The sequence below is a fragment of the Rhamphochromis longiceps genome, linkage group LG4 (genome assembly GCF_057381845.1).
Source record: "Rhamphochromis longiceps isolate RC_006_pf linkage group LG4, R_longiceps_female_GT1.1, whole genome shotgun sequence".
In the NCBI taxonomy this organism is placed as follows: Eukaryota; Metazoa; Chordata; class Actinopteri; order Cichliformes; family Cichlidae; genus Rhamphochromis; species Rhamphochromis longiceps.
The window spans coordinates 21,888,173-21,909,969 of record NC_140560.1 but is presented as its reverse complement, the minus strand read 5'-3'; the positions used below and the strand labels follow the sequence as shown (position 1 = coordinate 21,909,969).

Here is a 21,797-nt window from a genome sequence, read left to right as displayed (position 1 = left end):
TAGAGCTAACTGCTGAGTGAAAGGTAACTTTAAATCACTTCTAAGTTGTAATACTTATCTTCTTCTTCTTCTTCTTCTTTAATGCCAGAGCTAAATCGACATTTTAAATCATCCTCTAAAATTTCAGATTATTATGTTAGAATGTCAGTTTACTGAGTATCTTGAAAATGTATGATACATAACATATGGACAGGAAACAAAAATTTTCAGCAGAAACATGTTCCCACTGCTGAAGAAAACTGTTTTTTGCTATTTGTAAGACAAACTTTAGATATATTGAAAAATTTGAAATTTCATAAATAACTCGAAATTTTAAGATACTTAGTAAGTGGAAATATGTAACTTGAAAGTTTGAGATAATAACTCAAGATTTCGACCCAGCTCTGCCTTACTTTTTTTTTTTTTACTGTGGCAGAAATAAATTTCCACATCCATGTAACAAGTGTGTAGTCTAGGTTCATGCTGGCTGTAGTTGCTCACATCGAACCTTGATAATGGCCCATGGCATTGCACTTAATGCAAGGGAGACTTCTTCAAGAGGTCTAATTTTATGAACTTACATTTGTATTGATTTAAATGGAGAAGGAACAAACTCTTGTCCCTGCTTCACATCGCCTGTTTCAATGCTTCGTTGCCTTATGTTACAGCCATTTCATATTTACACAGAGACCTTTATGAGTCATGAGTGGCAACACTAAGCAGTACAAAAATAAGACTTTGGCAAATGTACTGGTGATCTTTTACCCTTAAATGACCTTGCAGTGGGGGGGTCATTTAAGGGTCAAGTGGTTTTACGCTTTAAAGAAAACATTCGTAGAAAAAAGATAATTGTGGGTATCAGTGTTTTGGCTTCGTAAAACAATATAATTTATGTATTTATTGACATAGGTATACAGTTGACATTTCTAAGGTTTGTGTCTGTGTTTCTCCCTGCTATTCGCGACATACGAGTAAACTTTACGGCAGTAAATATGGCTTCTCATTTCAGCGGTGTGCTGCAGCTGACAGACCTCGATGATTTTATAACTCCTTCTCAGGCAGGTTTTGTAACACTCGTGTAACATCTTACAATATCATATGTATTTTTGTGGGACATCGCTAACGAGTGATTAGCTTCACGTGTATGTATAAAAAAATAATACTAATTGAAGAAAACCTACCCAAGTCGCTAGCATATCTAACCGTAACTGTTCTTATCTGTTGTGAGTTGACATAGAGTAGTTTTCGAACAAAGTTCGCCATATTACGATATTTATAAATTGGAGTAATTTTGTCTCAGTTTGTAAAATCCGTGAACTTTAAAGTGACGAGACGGATGTTGCGCAGTTAGCTTACTGCTAGTTATAGCGATCATGACGCAAGTATGACGAACTGCTGGAAACAAGTCTTTTAAAAAGAGCTTATCGCGCTCGCTAGCAATGGTTTTGTGTTTTATGTCCTATCATATACTTTTTCCTGTGTTGTTTTAGTTTTCTTTGGTGCCTCTGGGCGTTGTCATAAATTGTTTTCTATTGTACATGAATGGAAAGGCGGTTGATCGAGATGACATACCTATGGAGGAATGAAATGCCTAGTGAACCTTTTAACCAGATTAAGCTGATGAGCCACACCATGAAGATATGAGAAAAAAGGTGTGGAAGTTAGGTTAAGAAGACCTAAGGTGAAGGTGACCAATCAGTGAGCAGCAGTATGTGTTTCAGTATGTTGCTCCGAGAAGGAGCAATGTTTGCTTTGAGAGTGTTGATAGAGAAGGTCTGAAGGTGTTGCACTGTGTCTTTGTGGAACCAGAGAAAGCAGGAATGGGGAAAAGAGGTAGACCTTAGTGAGATTCATGGATGTAGTGAAAAAGGACATGCAGAGAGTTGGTGTGACAGGAGGGGATACTAGGGCCAGGTGGTGGAAGATGATCCACCGTGGCAAACCCCAAAATTGAGAACAATAAAAGAATTAAAAGAACATTGTATGTGGATTTAGCATTTAAAAAATTGCTAATTTCTTTTTTCTTGTTGACTTTTTTCTGCAGGAGTGTGTTAAGCCTGTCAAAGTAGAGAAGAAACAAGGTAAATCTGTGGCCAAAATACAGATAGAAGATGATGGCAGTTATGTACAAGTCAACAAGGTGGGTTTAAAGGCTTGAGTTTGAGTTGTTGAATTTCAGGTATTGCACCGCCCCATATTTTGAGTTCATCAAATGTGTTTTTAGGATGGTGGGAAGCAGAAGTTGGAGAAAGCAAAGATCACACTGAACGACTGTTTGGCCTGCAGTGGCTGTATCACCTCAGCTGAGAGTGTCCTCATCACACAGCAAAGCCATGAAGAGCTCTTCAAAGTGCTCCGTAGGAACAAGGTAGAGTTACGTCGTCTGAATGCTACTTACATGAGACTAATAATTTAGCCTGGCATCATTTTCACCTGTGAATCATTTCAACTTCAGGCCAATGAGACAGAGCAAAAGATTGTGGTGGTGTCAGTGTCACCACAGGCCAGAGCCTCCCTGGCAGCACATTATAACCTGAGCAGTAGTGAGGCAGGCAGGAGGCTTACCTCGTTCTTCAAAGACCTTGGTGAGTGTAAATATGCATTCAAACAATGGGCTTATTTAGGTTGACATAGTCACCTCTGAAAATTGTTGTTGTTACTGTTGTTGCAGGAGTTCATCATGTGTTTGATACCAGCTTCAGTCGGACCTTTAGTCTGCTGGAAAGTCAGAGAGAGTTTGTGGAGCGTTTCCAAAGGAAGGAACAGGATAGTAAGGCCCTGCCCATGCTAACGTCAGCCTGTCCAGGTATTCCACCAGAAACACTCAGGAGCACAAAGTAAAATTAGTGATGTTGGAGGGTCCTGCCTTTTTCACGTCATCCTTGTTTGTCTTTAATCGTTTACTGTCCTTGTGTAAAAAAATAAATAAATAAATAAATGTTCCACTCTCACAAAGAAAGAATGTTTAAAATTTTATTAGCTACTTATTATATTTATTGATTTGATCAAAGGTTAAATTAACAGAAGTCAGTCCTCCAGTGTCAAATAATATCTAGTAATCCAGTATGCAGTTGGGTTAGTTAACAGTGATGGGCCACATAACTGACATAATACTGTGTAGAAGTCTTGGGCCACCCTTCATTTCTTTATATTTTGCTAGAAAAATGGTGGAAATAGATGGAGTGATTTATTGAAATGTGCAAAATGAAACTGAAATAGAGTAGATAATGGGTACACAGAGTTTGTACAATTCTAACAAGCTTGAAAGTCAATAATTAGTCTGACCAACTTTATTCTTCAACCCAGCCTGGACTGTCTTAGGCAAGTGTCTCTCTTTGGTTCAGGGTGGATCTGTTATGCAGAGAAGACTCACGGGGAGTATATTCTTCCATTTATTAGTACCACTCGCTCCCCCCAGCAGATGATGGGATCTTTGGTCAAAAGCTATTTTGCTGAACGACAGGTGAGCTTTGTATTTGTTGAGGAGTGGTGTAAATATACACAGTTCAAAAGTCTCAAAAAGAGAGGCTGCTGAAATGTGTGTTCCATGTATTTTTAGAAGCTGAGTCCACAGCAGATCTACCATGTGGCAGTAATGCCTTGCTTTGACAAGAAACTTGAGGCTTCACGGTCAGACTTCTACATGCCCAACGCTGAGACCCGTGAAGTGGATTGTGTCATCACGTCTGGTACAGTGATTACTCCTATAGTGGTCTTTGTGCGTATGGACTCGCATTATCGTCGGTCTTATTTTTCCTATCTATTAAAGGGGAGGTTCTGAAAATGCTGGAGGAGGAAAATGTGTCCCTTAATGATCTGGAGTCTGCTGCCCCAGATACAATGTACATTCTTTTTCATTTTGCTTTTTTTTTTTTAAAAAAATTTGATAATTCACTCACATAAAGTAATTATACAATTCCACCTGCATAGCTAGACTCATTCCCTATTCATTTATTTTTTTTATCACAGGTTCAGCAGTTTCTGTGGAGATGAGTTCCTGAGTCATGCTGGGAGTGGATCAGGAGGTTACCTGCATCACGTTTTTACACATGCTGCCAAGCACCTTTTCGGAGAGGAGGTGAAGAATCTTACCTACAAGACCCTCAGGTGAGCATGTCGCCTCTTCTTAAAGCAGCAGAAGCGCTTCACGGTGGTGTGATGTGTTCTGGAACAGCCAAGCTCGAAACCAAATATAAATGAGGACACATTCTGTGCTCGTGATGCACATTCACAGTAGCTAGATCATCTCAAAGTAACACTACTCATGAGACTGATTATGCCACTCCACCATGTCAGGGGAATGTTCAGTTTCTGTTGATTTATATGATGCAAGAACCCGACACAATCACTCTTTGCCACAGGAATAAAGACTTCCAGGAGGTAAGTCTAGAGAAAGATGGCGTTGTCCTGCTGTGCTTTGCCTCAGCCTACGGCTTCCGCAACATTCAGAACCTGGTGCAAAAACTCAAGAGGGGAAAATCGCCTTACCACTTTGTTGAAGTTATGGCCTGCCCATCAGGTGAGGTGAAAAATGCAGATGTTCAACTTTCCAGATACCTTTTTTTTTTTTTTTTTTTTTTTTTCATGTGAGCCATTGAACTTTTGACCTATTAGAATAGGAGGTTACCCACATAAGAGACTGAATTGTTACCTCAGCACTATCATTTTTACATGCAAATTAGCCACGCTAAGCGATAAGCTGGTCCGAATGTTTTAAAAATGGCATTGCTACATACAAATGGACATGAAATTATAAGATGCAGCATTTAGTCACATCTGTGAAGTGAATAGTACAACATGCATGCATTACATCGTCAGGGGAATAACCAACAAACAAACTCCACAATAGTCACATCAGCTTGCCGTTTGTTATTTAATGTTTATCTATGTTTGTCTTTACCTCTTGTTCAGGATGCCTGAATGGCGGCGGGCAGGTGAAGCCCTCGACTGGCCAAAACCAAAAGGAGTTGCTCCAGAAAGTTGAGGATCTCTACAAAGCAGAGCGCCCCCTGTTGCCAGAAGATGACGCTCGCGTAGCTGAATTGTACCAGTCCTGGCTCAACAGTGTAGGAGATGAAAGAGCCAAAGAGCTGTTACACACACAATACCACACTGTGGAAAAAATGACCAATGGTCTCGCTATGAAGTGGTGATACATGTTTTTTGTTGTCCAGCAGAGTGTTTCTGCAGAGTTTTATTTTGCACAAATTTTGGACAGGCTGTGTCTACAGATCGTCCAAATATATAATATTTGTTTGCTAATACCTCTTTGTAAAACACTTTCCTCACCTAAAAGCTTTATGGCAGAGGGGTATACAATGAAGGAAGACCAACACAGTCAGGCTGTCTCTTCCTTAGCTGCCTTGACAAAACCTAAAACCAGAGTCGGCGATAATGGAGGTGGTTATCAAGTTTCTCTGTTAAACTGGCATTTCTGCTTCAGGTTCTATGTACACTCACATTAAAAAATGAGCATTTCACACATCACACGACGACTCTTGCACACAAAATGATCCCTATGAGTGTCATCCAATTCTAATCAGAGATGATGCTTTACAGCTGAGCTTCATTTGTGATGTTACTAAGATACGGCTTAATAACGTGCACATATGTAAGGTATTCCACCAGCAGAGAATCTGTATTGCATTTAAAGATGAAAATGTGCCATTTAACCTGCTTTGAACAGGTTCAGCAAAAGTCATCGCAGTGATTTAGCCACTGGGCCACCTTTGTGCTGCTGAAAACTTTGGTATAAAGTTGACACAGCCAACAAGCTCATATATTCTTAGTAAATATGTGAAAACCTGTTAAAATGTAAGCAAAATGTATTCATTGATTTGATCGTTACATGTGTGTACACATTTTGAAAATAAACATTAATTATAGCTGTGTGTTTTATAAGTTACTGAAAAAAGAACAATGTGTCCTGAATATGGATTGAGACCGATGTTTTATTAAATAATCTTTTGACTCCCATATACAGCTTTTAGGCTCTTGTATTTTGTGCATGTAATCTTTGGGATGAAAATCATCAATTTACATTCATAGTGATGTTCACTGCATGTATTTTTCTACCCTTGTAATACACTTTAACATATTCGATACCTGTCCCAAAATAGTGAGCACAAGGTAGAGTCTAAATGACAAACAAATTCACTTAAATTAAGGTAAATTAGATCTGAAGCTTTCACTTCCAGAATTAAGAGGACAAAGACACTGGGAAATATATATATACACATATACATCATCTCTAAACTGACCAAAAAAGTTAAATGAGAGAACTGTAGCAATGTTACCAGACAGAAAAATGTCTATAAAAAAAAAAAGTAAATATCAAAGCAATGAAAGTTTCACATGCATACAAATAATAATGAACTGAAGGTTACATTTCTTCCAAAACCAGTTATTTGAATCAATAAATACACAAAATGTAATCTCGACAGTTTTACTGAAAATTGGTATTAACAGACGTTAACTGGTGCAGTTGGTGTGTAAGAGACTGGGAGACCGGCCTCTAAATTAATTTGTTTCTGAGGAATATTTAATGACAGCAGCTTTGTACTGCATTTTAAATGCAAAGAGGGGATTCCACTTGATGGTTAACCAGCACTCAGGGGTGTATTGGTCAGACTTTGTTTTAAAGCAACAAAACAATGCACTCTACAGGTCTTGTGTCTTGCTGCATTCAGTTTTTCACCTTCATCCTCATTCTGTTAGCTCTGGTTAACTGATTTACATACTACTGCTGATGCCTGTGAATGTGGACTTCAAGGTCTGAGGAGCCCCCATTCCAGAGCCAGCATGGCGTGAGGAGGAAGTCTCTCCTTGGGCTTCTTGAATTTGTCCTTCTCTTTTCGCAGGACCCTCAGCACCTCTATGGGGTCAGTCTTCCCCGTGAACTTCTGCACTGCTTCCTCCCTGCAGTAAAAAAAGATTTGAAAAGGAAGAAACACAACTGATGCACCACTACACTACACTATAGTACAAAATAAAAATATTTGAGAAAACTAAGAGCTTCCCTCTAGTTCAGTCCAGGTTTTAAAAACAGTTGACCACAAACTGATTCGAGCATAGAGAATAACACACGGTTACTGAGCGTTTCCTGTTTTTCAGTCGTACGTGAAGTGTTGTGCAAGTCTTGAGTCACCCTTTTGCTTCCAAGGAATCAAACTATCTTGTAACGTTTTAAAGTGGTCTTGAGCAAAATAGTGTGAATCATTTTCAAAGGAATGTTTTTTTATTGTTATTATTTACTCAGCCACTTAACACTGACCTATGAATCATTCGAGCATAAACAACGAATCCAACTCAAGTGATGAACCGGTGTTGTGACAAATTAGCAAAGAACCTATTTTAAACAGTATCTTTAGGCACTTTGTTTCTAGCAGCCTGTAACAAAAACACATAATTTGTTACAGTTACATCTATGAAAAATACCAAAGATAATACAGTTTGACTGACACAAAATAGTAGCTTAAAAAACTATTCGCTGAAAGCTTGGTGTACAGTGTCCTTAAAAAAAAAACAAGAAGAAAGAGAGGAAACTGGACAAGTGGAAGACAAAAGAAGAAGTGGCACGCCTAAAAATATATATATATATTGATAGCAGATGAACACCATCTGAAAGTCATGCCATTAACAAATAGGAAAATCTGTTCAGCCGCAGGAAGTGGAAGGGTGGCTGTTAAGAAGCAATTTTTAAGGACAGGGAGGCAAAGCTGAGGTATGCCAAATTACACAAGAACAGCACTGAAGATCAGTGCAATGTGGAAACGACACTGTCAATGCAGTAAAAGCACACTTGGATAGAAAAACAAACAGTGAAACACTATTAGTCATGGACTGGCCTCCCCAGAGGCTGGACTGCAACATTTTTGAAGCAGTGTGGGATCATCTGGACAGAAAACAGAACAAAAAGCAGCCATGATCCAAAAAAAGAGCTTTGAAGCTAATTCAAGAAGTCTGGAAGACTTTTCCTGAAGACTACAGTTCAGGCTGTATTAAAGAATAAAGGTGGTCATATCAAATATTAACTTTAAAGCTTGTTAGGATTGTACAGAATATGTTTTTGTCTTATATACTTTTATTTGATGTATATGTTTGTAGCTGTTTCAATGAATCCCTCCACCCATTTCCCATTTTCTGAGCAAAATATAAACAAAGATGAATCGTGACTAGAAAATGTATCTAATCTGTTTGTGAGGGGTAGCCAATCACAAGAAAGTTAGTTACTTAGTTAGTAGGAGGCAGTTCCAAGAGCCATTATAACATAAACAAGGGTTATTTTAAACTGTGAATGATGCAAAGCTGGTAAAGCACAGAGCTGGAAATGACCCAAAGGGTTTCCCACAAAGGGAGTTTTTGTTTCTGGAACAGGAATTAAAGGTTGCTTATAGTGACTAACTTGATTTTAAAGTAATTGTGTTTCACCTGACCCATCACTCTATATATGCTATACATAAACATCCAGACTCACGAGACACGAAGAAAAGGGTTGTATTCGAATTCTTCCATCAGTGTAGATGGCACTGTGGGTTTGTCATCATCATCTCTTGCCTGCAGAGACAGCAAACACTTTAAGAAACCTGGTATAAACATATTTAAATGTATTTAAAGATTAAGGCTTGGACTATTCTCTGTGCAGCAAAAGCCTGTAAAGGATTACTTATCTGTGCAACAGACCACCATTGTTGTCCAAGATATTTAAAAACAACAACAACAATGATCTAACTGAAATGCCTTTAACACACTGGAAATAGTTGTGGATCACCTACTATGTAATCTGTATATATTTGCGTATCAGGAGACAGGCTAACACCAGAGAAAACTGCAAGCCTTATTCTTGTAGCAGCTTCCTGTATCATGCTCACCCTGGCCCAGCTCAGCATCTCCTTAACCTTTTCATTTTCTGGCTCCACCAGCATGGCAAACTTCAAGTTCTTTATGGTGTACTCGTGCCCACAAAACACCTTCTAAAAGATGAACAAAGCCTCATTTAAAGTAGGGATTAGCTCACAGCACAGCTTCAGTATCTTTACTCATTCTGGGCTTTGTGCCATTTTTAAGACAGTTTGTACTATGAAGGGTGAAAAGAGAGCCAGTCCTGCCCTCAATTCACTGATTGTTGTGGAGTGATGATTCACTATAGTGATTTAGACTTATCTGAGGTCATGCTAGCTGTTGTTAACCCTGTAGAGGTCGTACACACATGCATACGCAAACAGTTAGTATTTCTTGTTTCCACTAACCGTGTCTTGAGGTAGGGAACCAAGCACCTGGGTGAGGTTGTGGTACATCTGCTCTGCTGTACCCTCAAGGAACCGTCCACATCCACCAATGAACAACGTATCCCCTAGCAACCCAAAGAAAGGACAAGGGGATGTCACAGGAGGCAGTGGTCAGTTTTTGTCATCGCACACAACATGGACAACTTATAGTATTCATATCTCTAGCCACTCAGAAATCAGTTATTAAGATTATTTGCCTGAAGACACAACAGTTGCAACATGAAGTGAGTCTTTTTTTTTGCCTTTACTGTACAGTCAGAAGCAGTATGGCGAAATCTACTAGTGTCTTGGATTTCAACCGGTGCACTGATTCTTTATGTGTACAGAAAAAGACCTGTGAACACAGCAGGGGCGTCAGTGCACTCATCCTCCCAAACAAAGTAGCACATGTGACCAGAGGTATGGCAGGGAGTAAACAGGCACCTCACATTGATGGAGCTAAACTGCAGATGAAGAAAAGGACAACGAGGCAAAAAAAAATCAGAACTGAAAAAGACAACAGGTTTGTAAAATTTCAAAACGCAGCTAAACGGCATCTTCATCGAGCTCCTGTAGGTGCTTTGTGGACACCTTCAGTTCCTGTGCATTTGTCACTTTATCCGTCAGACCCCCGATTCGATCGTCTCCCCCGTACACCCTCAGGCCAGGGACCTCCTTCACCAGAGCCTCATTCCCACGAGCATGGTCCCTAGTAAGCAGAGGCACCAAATTACTCCATTAGCCTCAATTTGACTGAGATGCTTTGCAGTGTTGTTACCTGACACGAAACGCTCCTCTTACCAGTGATGGTGTGTGGTGAGAACAGCTATCAAGGAGACGCCTTCTCGTTTCACTATTTCTAGCAGCTGTGGGGGAAAAAAAAAATCATCCAGTCACTTTTAAAGCAAAACAGCCAAACAGTCCTCAGGTGCAGCTTCTTTGTCCTATGATTGTTTTAGCTTCAGAAAAGTGTAATAGTAGGAGAATGTACAAGGTGCATTAAATGATGAGGAAAGCAAACATTTATTGCAGCCCTTAAAATTCTTCTTCTTTTGTTGGCTCATAATTAAACTGATCCACCTTCCCTTCTTTTGCCCCTTGCAGAGTCACACCTGTCGCCCTCTCATTCACACACATGTATTCTGTTTTGCTTCACTCTCACTACAAATCACAGTGTCTGCTGCAAACATGATAGTCCCCACAGAGACTCCTGCCTGACTCCTGCCTCATCATAGCAAACACACCTCACCACCATCTCGCTGTCCTCATACAGGTCCTGCATCACCCTACTTCTCTGTCACTCCTCACTTCCTCATACTGACTTCCAGAGTGTGTCTCTTTGCACCCTATCATGCCTTCTCTGGAGACAGTGCAATTCCTTTTGACCTCTGTATACCTCTGACCTCTCCATAAAATTTCCTTATTTTTAACAAACCAGTTTTCGATTTTTCACTGAATCAATTTTTAAACTGTTTCCTTGTTTTGTTAGATACATAGATGATCAAAAAAATAAGTTGAAGTCTTTTCTGAAGTATGACGCCATTTTTAAATCACAGGCACAACAATGTCTCTCACCCGGTGTGGCACAGCCGGGTCCACAGCTATCGCCTGTTTGCTCTGCTCCTCTATCACCAGGTACATGTAGTTGTCTTCCAGGATGGAGATCACCTTTACCTTCATGGTACCCGCACACGCATGCGCACCACAGTGAGCGACGCTTCAAGAAGAGGTTTGATTAGTCAACGTATGAATCATTTACTTGAACGCACCTGTCTTCTGCACGAGATGTTAAATACTTCGTCAAGCATAAACAGGTAGTCGATATAAGCATGCTGGCCGGTGTAAGCTGCGCCAGCCCGTAAACTACAGTGTCATGTAGCCGAGTACTTCCTGATGATGTCACATGACTCTAAAATCTAAAAATAGTTTTAAAAAAATCAGAGAAGAGCTACCTCTCTTTAAGTGTACCGATCAGGTCGTTTATTGCAGCTGGACGGTGCCCATCTTCAAATTATTAACTCACATTTCTGTCAGACGAAGAAGTTATCGCGACATCGTGGAATCAAAGGGTCAAAACTAAGACCTTTTAATCGAGCTGGAAACAGTCAAACGCCTTTAAATTTGTTACAAATATATACGTGTGTGTGTGTGTCGTAGGGGCTTATTTATCAATGTGTTTTTTCTTGATTCATGCTTCTCTGCCCCTGGAAATGTACAAGCCTTGGTTAAAAATAAAAACCAGTTAAATTATTAACATCTAAAATTTCAAATAATTATTCACATTTTTACATTGTTAAAGACTATAATTATTTTATAATAGTAATTAACTATTAGTAAAGCATGAATAGGCATTTTCAGACATTATCTGACACCTTTTAGGATGGCTAATCATTATTTTGCAAAGAGTTTTTATATAGAAGCAAACATGAATGTGGTGCATTTATATAGTTCAAATTACTAAACAATGGATAAAGTATGGCTTTTTAATAGTCAATCCAGCCTCTAGGGGCATAATATCAGCCTTGTACAATTCAATTTCCAATTTAAAATGTTCTTCAGTAGCTGCCATCAAATCTAAATGGGAACAGGACCTTAACTCTCATTTGACAAAAGAACTGTGGGACTCTATCCTTGGCCAAGTTCACATTATATCATTGTGTGCTCGACACACACTCATTCAATTTAAGATTGAATTTAAGGGCTAAGTTGGTGCCAGAGGCAGACCCAACCTGTAGAAGGTGTGGGGGTGCCCCTGGTAGATTACTTCATATGCACTGATCCTGTCCTTCGTTGGCCAACTTTTGGACCTCTGCTTTCTATATAATGTCTGAAGTCATGCAGCATCAAATTAAACCAGAGTCACTCTGTGCTATGTTTGGTGCGGGCCAGAACCTGAAGTTGCCCAACTCCAGACACAGAACATTAAACTTTTCATTAGTGCTGGCCAGATGAGCTATTTTACTTAAGTGGAAAGACTCTTCTCCCCCCTCGTATGTGCAATGGGTAAAAGATATGTCCTGTATGGATTTAGAAAAAAATAGATATACAGTTTGTGGGTGAAAAAACACATTTTATAAACTGTGGTTCCCTTTTCCGGGCTTCTTTGAAAGGCCCACAACTATTGTTTCTGAGTAGCCCACAGATTAAGTATGGCTACATATCCATAATGTGCTTACACATTTGTTTTTTTCCCCTCAATTGCATTATTAGGACTGTGTGCACACAGTCCTAATAATAATAATAATAATAATAATGATGTGTCCACATCAATCACCTACTAAATGAAACAAAATAATAATTATTTTTAAAAAATGCTACCGGACCTGCTTCTTAATACTTTCATCATATTTAGACATGAGAGAAGCTTAATTCCATGGTTTGCTAATAGACAAGATTTAGCAATTATAACCCAAAGCATCTCCCAAAATGTAACTGGAAAAGTTAGATAACACCGATGAAAGCGTTCGCCAAAGGCAAACTTCTACTACTGTAATAATCCAATAATATGAGATGTATATGAGAATATAACAGTTTTAATGGCCTTATTCTGCATCAGGAATATATTTTGCTTATGACACAATTTATTGACACAAACTTTTGTGTAAACCTACTGAAACAAATGTGCTTTATTGCTTTTTCCAAATTGCTTCATGCAATAGTCCTTGAAAGATTTTACTTTACGAGCAAAATATGATTTGGGGTTTCTAACAATGCTGACACAAGAGGTAGACAAGGCTGAGCTCACAGATCACTTTGATTACTTATATGTAAAGGCAGCTATGCTGTATTTTGCACATAAACAACCAAACTAGCATCTTTTAAGCAAGCGTGAAAATAAATGACATGAAGAAACATTGATACAAAGTTTTGTAGGCGAAGAAATGATTACCTATTATTAAACCAACTCACGGAAAGTGTCCACATACGCCAACATTTGTTACTCATGTGGTCCTCGTCTTGTTAAATGTTTAAACGCTGAGTGAAACAGTAGTTTGAACATCAATATATTAAAGCATAAGACTAAATAACTTTTCTGATACATTTACAGAATAACTACATTTTTCTCATTTTAAAACATTCAAATAATGGCCATTTATTCCTTAAAACTGCCAACCCAAAAAACTCAAATATATCTAAAAGAATGATTTATTTATAGATTTATAGTCTAATATGTTATGCTGAACACTGTGATAGAAAAAAATGGACCTTGAGTTAAAGTCAATGCAATGGATGTGCTGTTTTTCAGTCGGTTTACAGATTAGTTGCAGGTATTTCTTTGAGTATATAATTGACAGCTTGCAGTGTTGTAATCAGTTGAAATGCCAACTCTGGTGCACTTTCACTCCTTGGGCACTCGGAAATTATCTTTTTCCTTCCGAAGACTTCTCATGGTCTCGATAGGGTCTGTCTGCTTCACATGCTCTTGAACGGACGGCTCTCTAAATTACACATTGGGGGGGGGGGGGGGGGGGGGAGAAACAAATGTAGTCAGGCAGCACTCTCACTGTAGGTACCTCAAAACAAATTATAATCATCTGTAATTACTACTACAGTGATGTGAAAAAGAGGAATTTCACAGGGCCCTGTACTAAGTAAGTGCACCCCAGGTTCAGTAGCTTGTAGACCAGCTCTAGCAGCAATAAGTAATGATTTCCTGTATGACTCGCAGTCTCTCACATCATTGCAGAGGAACTTCGACATACTCTCCTCTACATGACGTTGCTTCAGTTCATTGATAGTTGTGGGCATTTGTTTTTGCACAGCACTCTTAAGGTCCCACCACAGCATTTTAATCAGGATTAAGGTCTGGACTTTGTCTGCGCCATTGCAACACCTCCACTCTTTTTGGTTTCAGCAATGCTGGTATAGATTTGCTCCTGTGCGTCATCCTGTTGCATGATCCAATTTGGGCCAAGGTTTAAGTTCTGGACAGATAACCTCACATTTGATTCTAAAATTCTTTTGGACAACATGTCCAAGGTCGTGTGGATTAAAACAAGCCCAAATCATCACCCCAATAACACCTCAAATATGCTGTGTTAGCGCTGTACATTATGGCCAAACATCTCCACTCCTGTGTCGTCTGTCCAAAGGCAATTGTGGTTTGATCCAACTTTACAAAGTTTAAGTCATGCTGCCATGTTCTTTGTAGAGAGAAGAGGCTTTCTCCTGTCAACCCTTCCAAACCAGCCCTACTTGTTCAGCATTTTTCTAATTGTAATGTCACAAACTTTTACATTTAACATGCTAAATTATGCCTGTCAAGTTTAAGATGGAGCTCTCTTTTTTTCACTTTCTCTGAGCATTACAGTCTGACTGTTAGATGATTGTGCCGGGACATCTACTCCTGGGAAGACTTGTATTACCTTAGTTATATTAACAGACCCCTAAATGCGCCAGACCAGCAAGCTGCCCAAATGTCAGCTTTTCTACAAGTCCACACTCGCTGATAATCAGTTAATTAAGTCCAATTCATTAGCAGCATCTGGCTACTGCTTATTCTCTAAATTCCTATAGAAGTAGTATTGCTGTACTTAGTTTTTTACAAGACTACATTAAGTCCTGTGAAAACTCTTTTTCACAAGGCTGTTTTTAATGAAGTTATACATACTTTACTCTCATAAAGGGGTTAAATGTGAATTCATCTGCCAGAGTGGACGGAATAGTTGGTTCTCCGTTGCTGCACTTCTCCTACAGACAGATAAATACACAAAAATTGCAAAGTTGTTTTAATTAATTAAGGATAACTGATTTGAAGTGGTTACTGTATGAATCACGTACCTTTGCCCAGGCCAACTTCTTCTGAATTACTTCATTGTGCGGTTCCACATGACGTGCAAATTTCAGATTGTTGACGGTGTACTCATGACCACAATAGACACGCTTAAACACAAACACGCTAAAGTTAGTCACACACCTTAAACATACAGCAAAGTTAACTCATCAACTACTGAAGAATTTAAGTCTTTCCTTTTCCATCCTAAAAATCTGTAAAATTAACGCCTATGTTTGCAGTTACCGTTTCAGGAGGAAGGCGACCCAGAATTTCTATCAAGGCTTTGTGCATCTGCTCTGCTGTACCCTCAAAAAATTTCCCACAGCCAGCCACAAACAGAGTATCCCCTACATGGGAAAAACAGGAGTTCTTAGGGCCTTTAAGTTCACACAAAACATGTCTTTATTTACACTCGCAGTTTATCTCATATAAATGTTTAACTTAAGTAACCACACCTGTAAAGACAGCTGGTGGTTCAGTGCTGTTTTCTTTGGTCACGTAGTAACAAATGTGACCAGTCGTGTGACAAGGAGTAGAAAGGCATTTAACATGGAGTGAGCCAACCTGAGGAGAGAAAAACATAAGTGAGCAATCATTCATTTGAAGCTTATAGTTGGACCACAGAGCAGAGAGTTTGCTCGTCTCACTTTGAAAGCGTTGGAATGAGAAACTTTCTTTGTAATGGCATCAACTCTGTCATCCCCTCCATAGACCTTCAGACCTGGCATTAGTTTCAACATCTTCTCATTTCCACCGGCATGATCCCTAAAACAGAAAATTAGTGTGTTGTATTACTCTTTTGTCCAATACAGGTTTAGCAGGTTCTTAGCATAAGGAGCCAAAGGAAATGTTTATTTATAAAGCGTGCATTTAGTGGGCAGTAGCGTTTAATACCAGTAAATGGTATTCACAGCAAAACAATCAAGACAATTTGCTGATTTCTGGGAAACATAATGACAGGAAATGGGTGGGGTGATGACGTCTTAAGTAGTAGGAGCATCTTCTGACTTCAGCATCTGATGTTTTGGGATCATGTTTGCACAGCAACACCTTTTAGGCCATCATTCCTTCTCTTGCAGGCTATTTGCACCATTACTATAGTAATGCTAGTATAATGATGCAGGTAGTTTGTGGTCTGTGTTGTCAGCCAGCATCAAGCTAAACACAATGTCTGCCACAAGCTTTTCCTAGAAGCACTTTGTTAGACTGGAGAATGCTGCTGCTAAATGCAGCATGTGACCAGGTAGTAAGATGCACATCAGCATGAGAAAATTAAAAGAAAGTAAATCAAAGCAAACAAAATCACTTGACTCCTACTGCAGCCCTGCGTGAGAAACTGGTGGAGAAATATATAAGCATACCTTGTCCTAAAAAAGACTTTACAAATTTTGAGTGAGTACAGTACAGTAGGTAGGTTACTTTGCAGTCACAGCCTTCCATGATCAGAGTGGACCTAATACTTTGTTCACACAGCACGTTGGATGTGAACGTGGTTATATTAATGGTAATGGTGATGAATATAAAATGTATCTTTTGCCTTAACAGGTACAATAAGTATTTTTTTAGCTTACTTATTATGGAGAAATAATCTTGAAAAAAAAATAAATAAATTCATCAATGTTATAAAATAAGCAGCAGCTTACCAGTGGTGATGGGTGGTTAGAACTGTGGTGAGTTTTACACCATGCTTTCGGACAGCTTCAACAACCTGTTCAAAGCACACACACAAAAAAAAAATGCTGAGTGGAGCCATGCCAATATAACTACTTAATTTATCAATAAGTATCCAACAACAATTAGTTATTAAAGGTCTTAATGAAGAATAGGAGAGAAAAAGCTGTTAGTTACAGCTTTTTCTATGGAGAATTCACAGATTTGGGCCCTACTACTAATTTATTAGGGCCAGTCAGGGTTCTTGGATTTTAGACTTGCTGAAAACTTGCTGAAAACATCAAATTGGTATTTCTTACTCACACGCTAGTTTTAAATGTAGCAATGACCAAATACTTGATATTTTCTAATATTATAAATACCTTTGACTTGATAGTAGACTTTCAAACTACGCAGATTCTGTATATAGTTGAAAGGAGATTGGTCTTCTTCCAAACTAAGGACTACTGCGTAGTTGGAAAGTTGTGTCTGTCCTTCACTACATATCATTATAATGCCCAAACAAAGGTCGGGCAGATAAAAATGCACATCATATCAAATTTCATTCTCAGTATTCTCTGAATAAAAAGATTGGATGCATTTTCCTGCAACAGTTACAGTATTCTATCCAGTACATACTTAACCTTTTCTCACATACACACTAACCTCAAACTGATATAAGGTACTCTGCACCTTTCTGCAAACTGTCCTGAAAGTAGGCACCTCCCATACAAAAATAATGAAATAAAAATAGTAAAATAAATAAATACATAAATAAGAAGAAATCTATCACGCTTGGATAGAATTACGTAGTGTTTTCAATAGTCTAGGGTTATGTTTTGACCTACACCCAACAACAACAACAACAATAATAATAATAATAATAACAACAACAATAATATATTTTTCTTAAGTCCACAATATCACCAGCAAAACGCAGAGTGGATTCTCTCAGAGTTATGATGCTGAACACTATATGTATTCTCATTGATGAATGACTATTTTAACCCTTATAAACTGTTCGCATTTCAAGCCTTCAGAATATGGTTGCGGTCAGTTTTGACCCATGCTAAGAACTGGTATAAATGTTTATACAACATTTTGAACTACAGATTATATAAATAGAATATGCATAAATAGCATATCTAAAAAAATTGGATGATTAATGCTTAATTAATATTTCAGAGACCAGATAGTGTTTTTTTGAGATTTACAAGATTCATTTTTAGTGGAAAAAAAACATCTAATACTTGAAAGCAGGAGAGAAATTATGATTTAATTATATTCTACTCAAAGTGAAAATGTTAATGACCTCAACTTTTGGGATTTATTATATAACAATGCAAAACTATTACAACTGTTAAACACTGCCCCTTGATATGTCATAAAAAAACTGCTTGTAACTGCAGCCTATAACAATATCTATAATAATTCAATAACTTGTTCATTGCAAACTAATGTGTTTATTCAGGGCAGTGGTAGGACACCTTGCATGTGTGGAACTTGCGCAAGTGTTTCCCACACTCACCTAAATGCCAGTTCAGGTATCTTTATAATCTTGCTGAAAGGCAACAATTCTAATACTTCTAACCATTGCACCATCATGCTGAGTCATTTCAAATCTCATGTCTGTGTCAAGGCACCATCCCTAAAGGCACTCACTGACATCTATGTAACCTCTTGTGCACTGTTTGGAGATCACTCCATCTCACAGACCAGCTGGTACCGGTCTCTGTGGGAACCTGGGCAAATATAGTGAGGACGCAGACAGTCTACGTGACAGTGTCAAGGTCCCCCTTGACGTCTGTCACGTCTGTCCAATAAAAAGTAAAGAAGGAAAAAACCCACATAGGCATGACTTGCACACAAGATTCCCTAAAACCACTTTTTTTTTTATTTGACCCACACTGGTAGATCTAAAAATCACATTTCATCACAAACAGCCTCAGTTTACAAAAGATTGTAGCACCTGTACAACAGTATAAGATTTTGGATCATTTTAGGTATAGTCATAAAGTCAGTCAGAAACACAAAAACTAAACAAAAAAAGTGTCTAAACTATTTCACACACTTTCTCTCATTTAAATGAAGCAACTACTACAGTACTCTGTGTAGTAAATACTTAATTTAACTTGGTTATTCCTCACACACACACTAACCTCAGGTGAACTGGCAGCAGGTACAATTGCACCTTGAACGAACTGCAAACTGTCCTGTAACTAGACACTTCCTCAGATACCATATCATGTAATAATTATAATAATAATGATAATAGTAACAACAACAACAACAATAATAATGATAATATTAATACTTTCAGGCTCAAAATAAAAAAATAAATAAAAGACAAAACAAAAAGAAAACTATGTTGCTATCAAATATTTGTAAAAGGACACAATTTTGACTTGAATAGTGTGTAAAGATTAACACAATCACTTGTAGGTAGACTTTCTGCATTGGTGTTAAAGTGTTGTCAACTGGTTTATATAACATTACTTGATATGATACAGTGACTGAACAGACCTTTATTGGCTCCACGGGGTCTACAACAGCTGCTTCTCTGGAGTCCACATCGATCAGTAGGTACATGTAGTTGTCAGACAGCGCAGGGAGCAGTTCAATCTTCATGTTTGCTTGCTCCACCAGATTAGATTTCCTGACCACACTGTGAAGGAGGGCGGCTGCCTGGGCCTTGACTTCCACCGGAGCTTCATGAGGGGATAAAAGCCGATATTTAACACCGAGCCACATCAGACAGAAATCGGGACAGTTTAACTTCTAGTCCCCTGTACCTCTGTAATATATTCACATACTCCTTGCCTTACATTCGTTTAATGCCACAAACGCGAGAAACTTAACACACCTCACCGCCCCGCTGGACAAGTGAACGCCACACGTTAACACGCTTCGGTGTTGGATTTTTTGTGGGCACGCTAATTAATTACACCGATATGACTGTCATAGAGGAGGTTATATAAGAGGAAACAGGTATGCGCTCAGACAGGCCGGCTGTGCTCATGTGACAGCTCCCCGCATTTTAAGACGACAAAACATAAACAAACGAACAAACGCCATCTACCCACCTAACGGCAGCGAAGCAAGCGAAAACTACGCTAAACCTTCGCGGGCTGAAAATGAGAGAAAACCGTGTGGACGTACCGAATTTTAAGGCTGTCGCAGCTCCTAATAGAGTGCAGGCACTCCCTACTAGTGACTTGAATAACATAACAACAGTAGCTAAAGTCTTATCACGTTTGTGCAAACCAGAAAAGTTTGGTTTTGGTTCAGTTCCGCCTCCGCTCCCTTTGACCTTTGCCCTCCAAGGCTCCGCCAATCAAGTCTTGGGTATATAGATCGGGAATGATCTATCTACGTATTTATTTACGTAAACAAGTTACACGTGACTGTCTAACTTGTTTACGTAATTCTGCACAAGAGTAGTTTAATAAAGTTAGTAAGTGGTTTTGTTTTACATTTTAGTCCCAGTAATTATCTCAAATAAGATAGCATTGATTCGACGTTTGTGCTCTGCGCATGTCCCTTCAGGCTTGCCGTAGGTTGATGTTCCGGAGCGGTCAAAACGGTGTCGGTCAAAGTTTAGTTACACTCGTGCTGACTGCATCAAGGCAGCCGAAACAGCTCACGGTTCTCCACGATGACAGCACGGAATATTTCCCGGTTCTGGGAATGGGGGAGGAAGATCATTTGCGTTGGGAGAAACTATGCGGATCACGCCAAAGAGCTGAAAAACGCGATTCCTAAGGAGCCTGTCTTGTTCCTGAAGCCTCCTACTGCATATGTGAGAGAGGGCTCGCCTATCTTGGTGCCCCTTTACACCACTAATCTGCACCATGAAGTGGAGCTGGGGGTGGTGATCGGGAAAGGGGGCACGGCCATCCCGCAGTCCGCCGCTATGGAGCATGTTGCGGGTTATGCTCTGTGCTTGGACATGACAGCCCGAGACATCCAGGACGAGTGCAAGTCCAAAGGTCTGCCCTGGACCATGGCCAAGGCTTTCAACACCTCCTGTCCTGTCAGCGAGTTCATCCCCAAAGAGCGCATCCCTGACCCGGCGAAGGTCAGCCTGTGGCTGAAAGTAAATAATCAGCTTCGACAGAGCGGCTGCACCTCTCAGATGATCTTCTCCGTCCCATATCTCATCAGCTACATCAGCGACTTCATCACCTTGGAGGAAGGGGATCTCATCCTGACCGGGACCCCTAAAGGAGTCTCCGCCGTGCAGGAGCACGATGAGCTGCAGGCTGGGATCGAGGACATTGTTACGATGAGCTTTACAGTAGACAGACAAGACCATTAGCGGGAAAAGAGACTTAACTGAGGCAGATGAGATAATAAAGACTCGTGAAGAGAAGGTGCTTCAATCTTTTTTAAAATCTTTGCGCATCAGCAGATGGCAGTGCTGTGCCACCGAGACTGTATTTCTGATCAATTCTTGCTGCCTTGCCCAGCATTTTAGAAGAGCCGAAGTACAACACACAGTTTCGTGACACCGTTTGAGCAAAATCAGGACAACTATAATCTATTTTACTGTATTTTAGCCATGATATAAAAAACATATTCATCACACAGTGTCACTATGTCTTTCACCAGACTATGAAGTAATTTATAGTATTAAAATGAAAGGTGTAATGATGTAAAAAAACAAAACTAAAATGAGCATTAGATCATTATATTTTTGTAATTTATTATTCTTTTTTAATCATTTGCTGTAAAAAATAAAAGGATTGCAGAAACTTGAAAACAGCATCTTGTATTCTCCTTTTTGAGAAACTTCATATTTTTCAGAAAACAGTAAATAAAACAGTAAATAAGAAAGCTATTTCATAATAAAAACAAGTCCTCCATTAAAAAAAAATACTTGTCATTGGTAATGACAGTTCATATCAGTATTCATCTTTTTATAAATGCATTAAAGTTCAAATAGTATTCTCAGCGCAGATGTGATCTATGTATAATCACATATATGTTTTTATGTTAATGTTGAAAAAGTGTCTCTTCGTAATCTTGTACACCAGATGTTTGAAACACACTCAAAATACTTAAAAACAATTACTTCAAAATGTTGATATAAAAGTTGATTTTTTCCCCCCACAATAATTAGTGGC

General features: G+C 39.0%; 4 protein-coding genes across 7 annotated transcripts; 2 read left to right on the top strand and 2 right to left on the bottom strand.

Moving 5' to 3' along the window:
- Positions 1-932: 932 nt before the first annotated feature.
- ciao3 (cytosolic iron-sulfur assembly component 3) lies at positions 933-5,864 on the top strand. Its single transcript, XM_085403781.1, has 11 exons — positions 933-1,037; positions 2,024-2,119; positions 2,204-2,347; positions 2,435-2,564; positions 2,651-2,785; positions 3,324-3,442; positions 3,539-3,668; positions 3,749-3,821; positions 3,949-4,086; positions 4,341-4,498; positions 4,891-5,864. Exons 1-11 carry the CDS (start codon positions 972-974, stop codon positions 5,130-5,132), a joined length of 1,431 nt encoding a protein of 476 aa, XP_085259907.1. The 5' UTR covers positions 933-971; the 3' UTR covers positions 5,133-5,864.
- A 48-nt stretch (positions 5,865-5,912) lies between these two features.
- On the bottom strand, positions 5,913-11,341 carry LOC146671550 (hydroxyacylglutathione hydrolase-like protein). 3 transcript variants are annotated; one of them, XM_085403791.1, is made up of 9 exons: positions 11,198-11,341; positions 10,821-10,962; positions 10,047-10,111; positions 9,837-9,954; positions 9,601-9,709; positions 9,228-9,331; positions 8,850-8,951; positions 8,456-8,535; positions 5,913-6,897 (listed from the first exon to the last, which is right to left on the bottom strand). In XM_085403791.1, the coding sequence occupies exons 2-9, from the start codon at positions 10,923-10,925 to the stop codon at positions 6,747-6,749; spliced, it is 834 nt and encodes a 277-aa protein (XP_085259917.1). In that variant the 5' UTR covers positions 10,926-10,962; positions 11,198-11,341; the 3' UTR covers positions 5,913-6,746. The 3 variants fall into 3 exon arrangements, with proteins under 3 accessions (XP_085259917.1, XP_085259919.1, XP_085259918.1); XM_085403793.1 differs by lacking the exon at positions 8,850-8,951; XM_085403792.1 differs by lacking the exon at positions 11,198-11,341 and having other exon boundaries at positions 10,821-11,191.
- Positions 11,342-12,762: 1,421 nt separating this feature from the next.
- On the bottom strand, positions 12,763-19,990 carry LOC146671549 (hydroxyacylglutathione hydrolase, mitochondrial-like). Of its 2 annotated transcripts, none has more exons than XM_085403788.1 (9): positions 19,831-19,990; positions 19,195-19,379; positions 16,665-16,729; positions 15,669-15,786; positions 15,477-15,585; positions 15,265-15,368; positions 15,027-15,128; positions 14,857-14,936; positions 12,763-13,684 (listed from the first exon to the last, which is right to left on the bottom strand). In XM_085403788.1, the coding sequence occupies exons 1-9, from the start codon at positions 19,895-19,897 to the stop codon at positions 13,585-13,587; spliced, it is 930 nt and encodes a 309-aa protein (XP_085259914.1). In that variant the 5' UTR covers positions 19,898-19,990; the 3' UTR covers positions 12,763-13,584. The 2 variants fall into 2 exon arrangements, with proteins under 2 accessions (XP_085259914.1, XP_085259915.1); XM_085403789.1 differs by having other exon boundaries at positions 19,755-19,867.
- Positions 19,991-20,210: 220 nt separating this feature from the next.
- fahd1 (FAH domain containing oxaloacetate decarboxylase 1) lies at positions 20,211-21,797 on the top strand. The gene has a single exon (XM_085403797.1). The coding sequence runs from the start codon at positions 20,327-20,329 to the stop codon at positions 20,987-20,989; it is 663 nt and encodes a 220-aa protein (XP_085259923.1). The 5' UTR covers positions 20,211-20,326; the 3' UTR covers positions 20,990-21,797.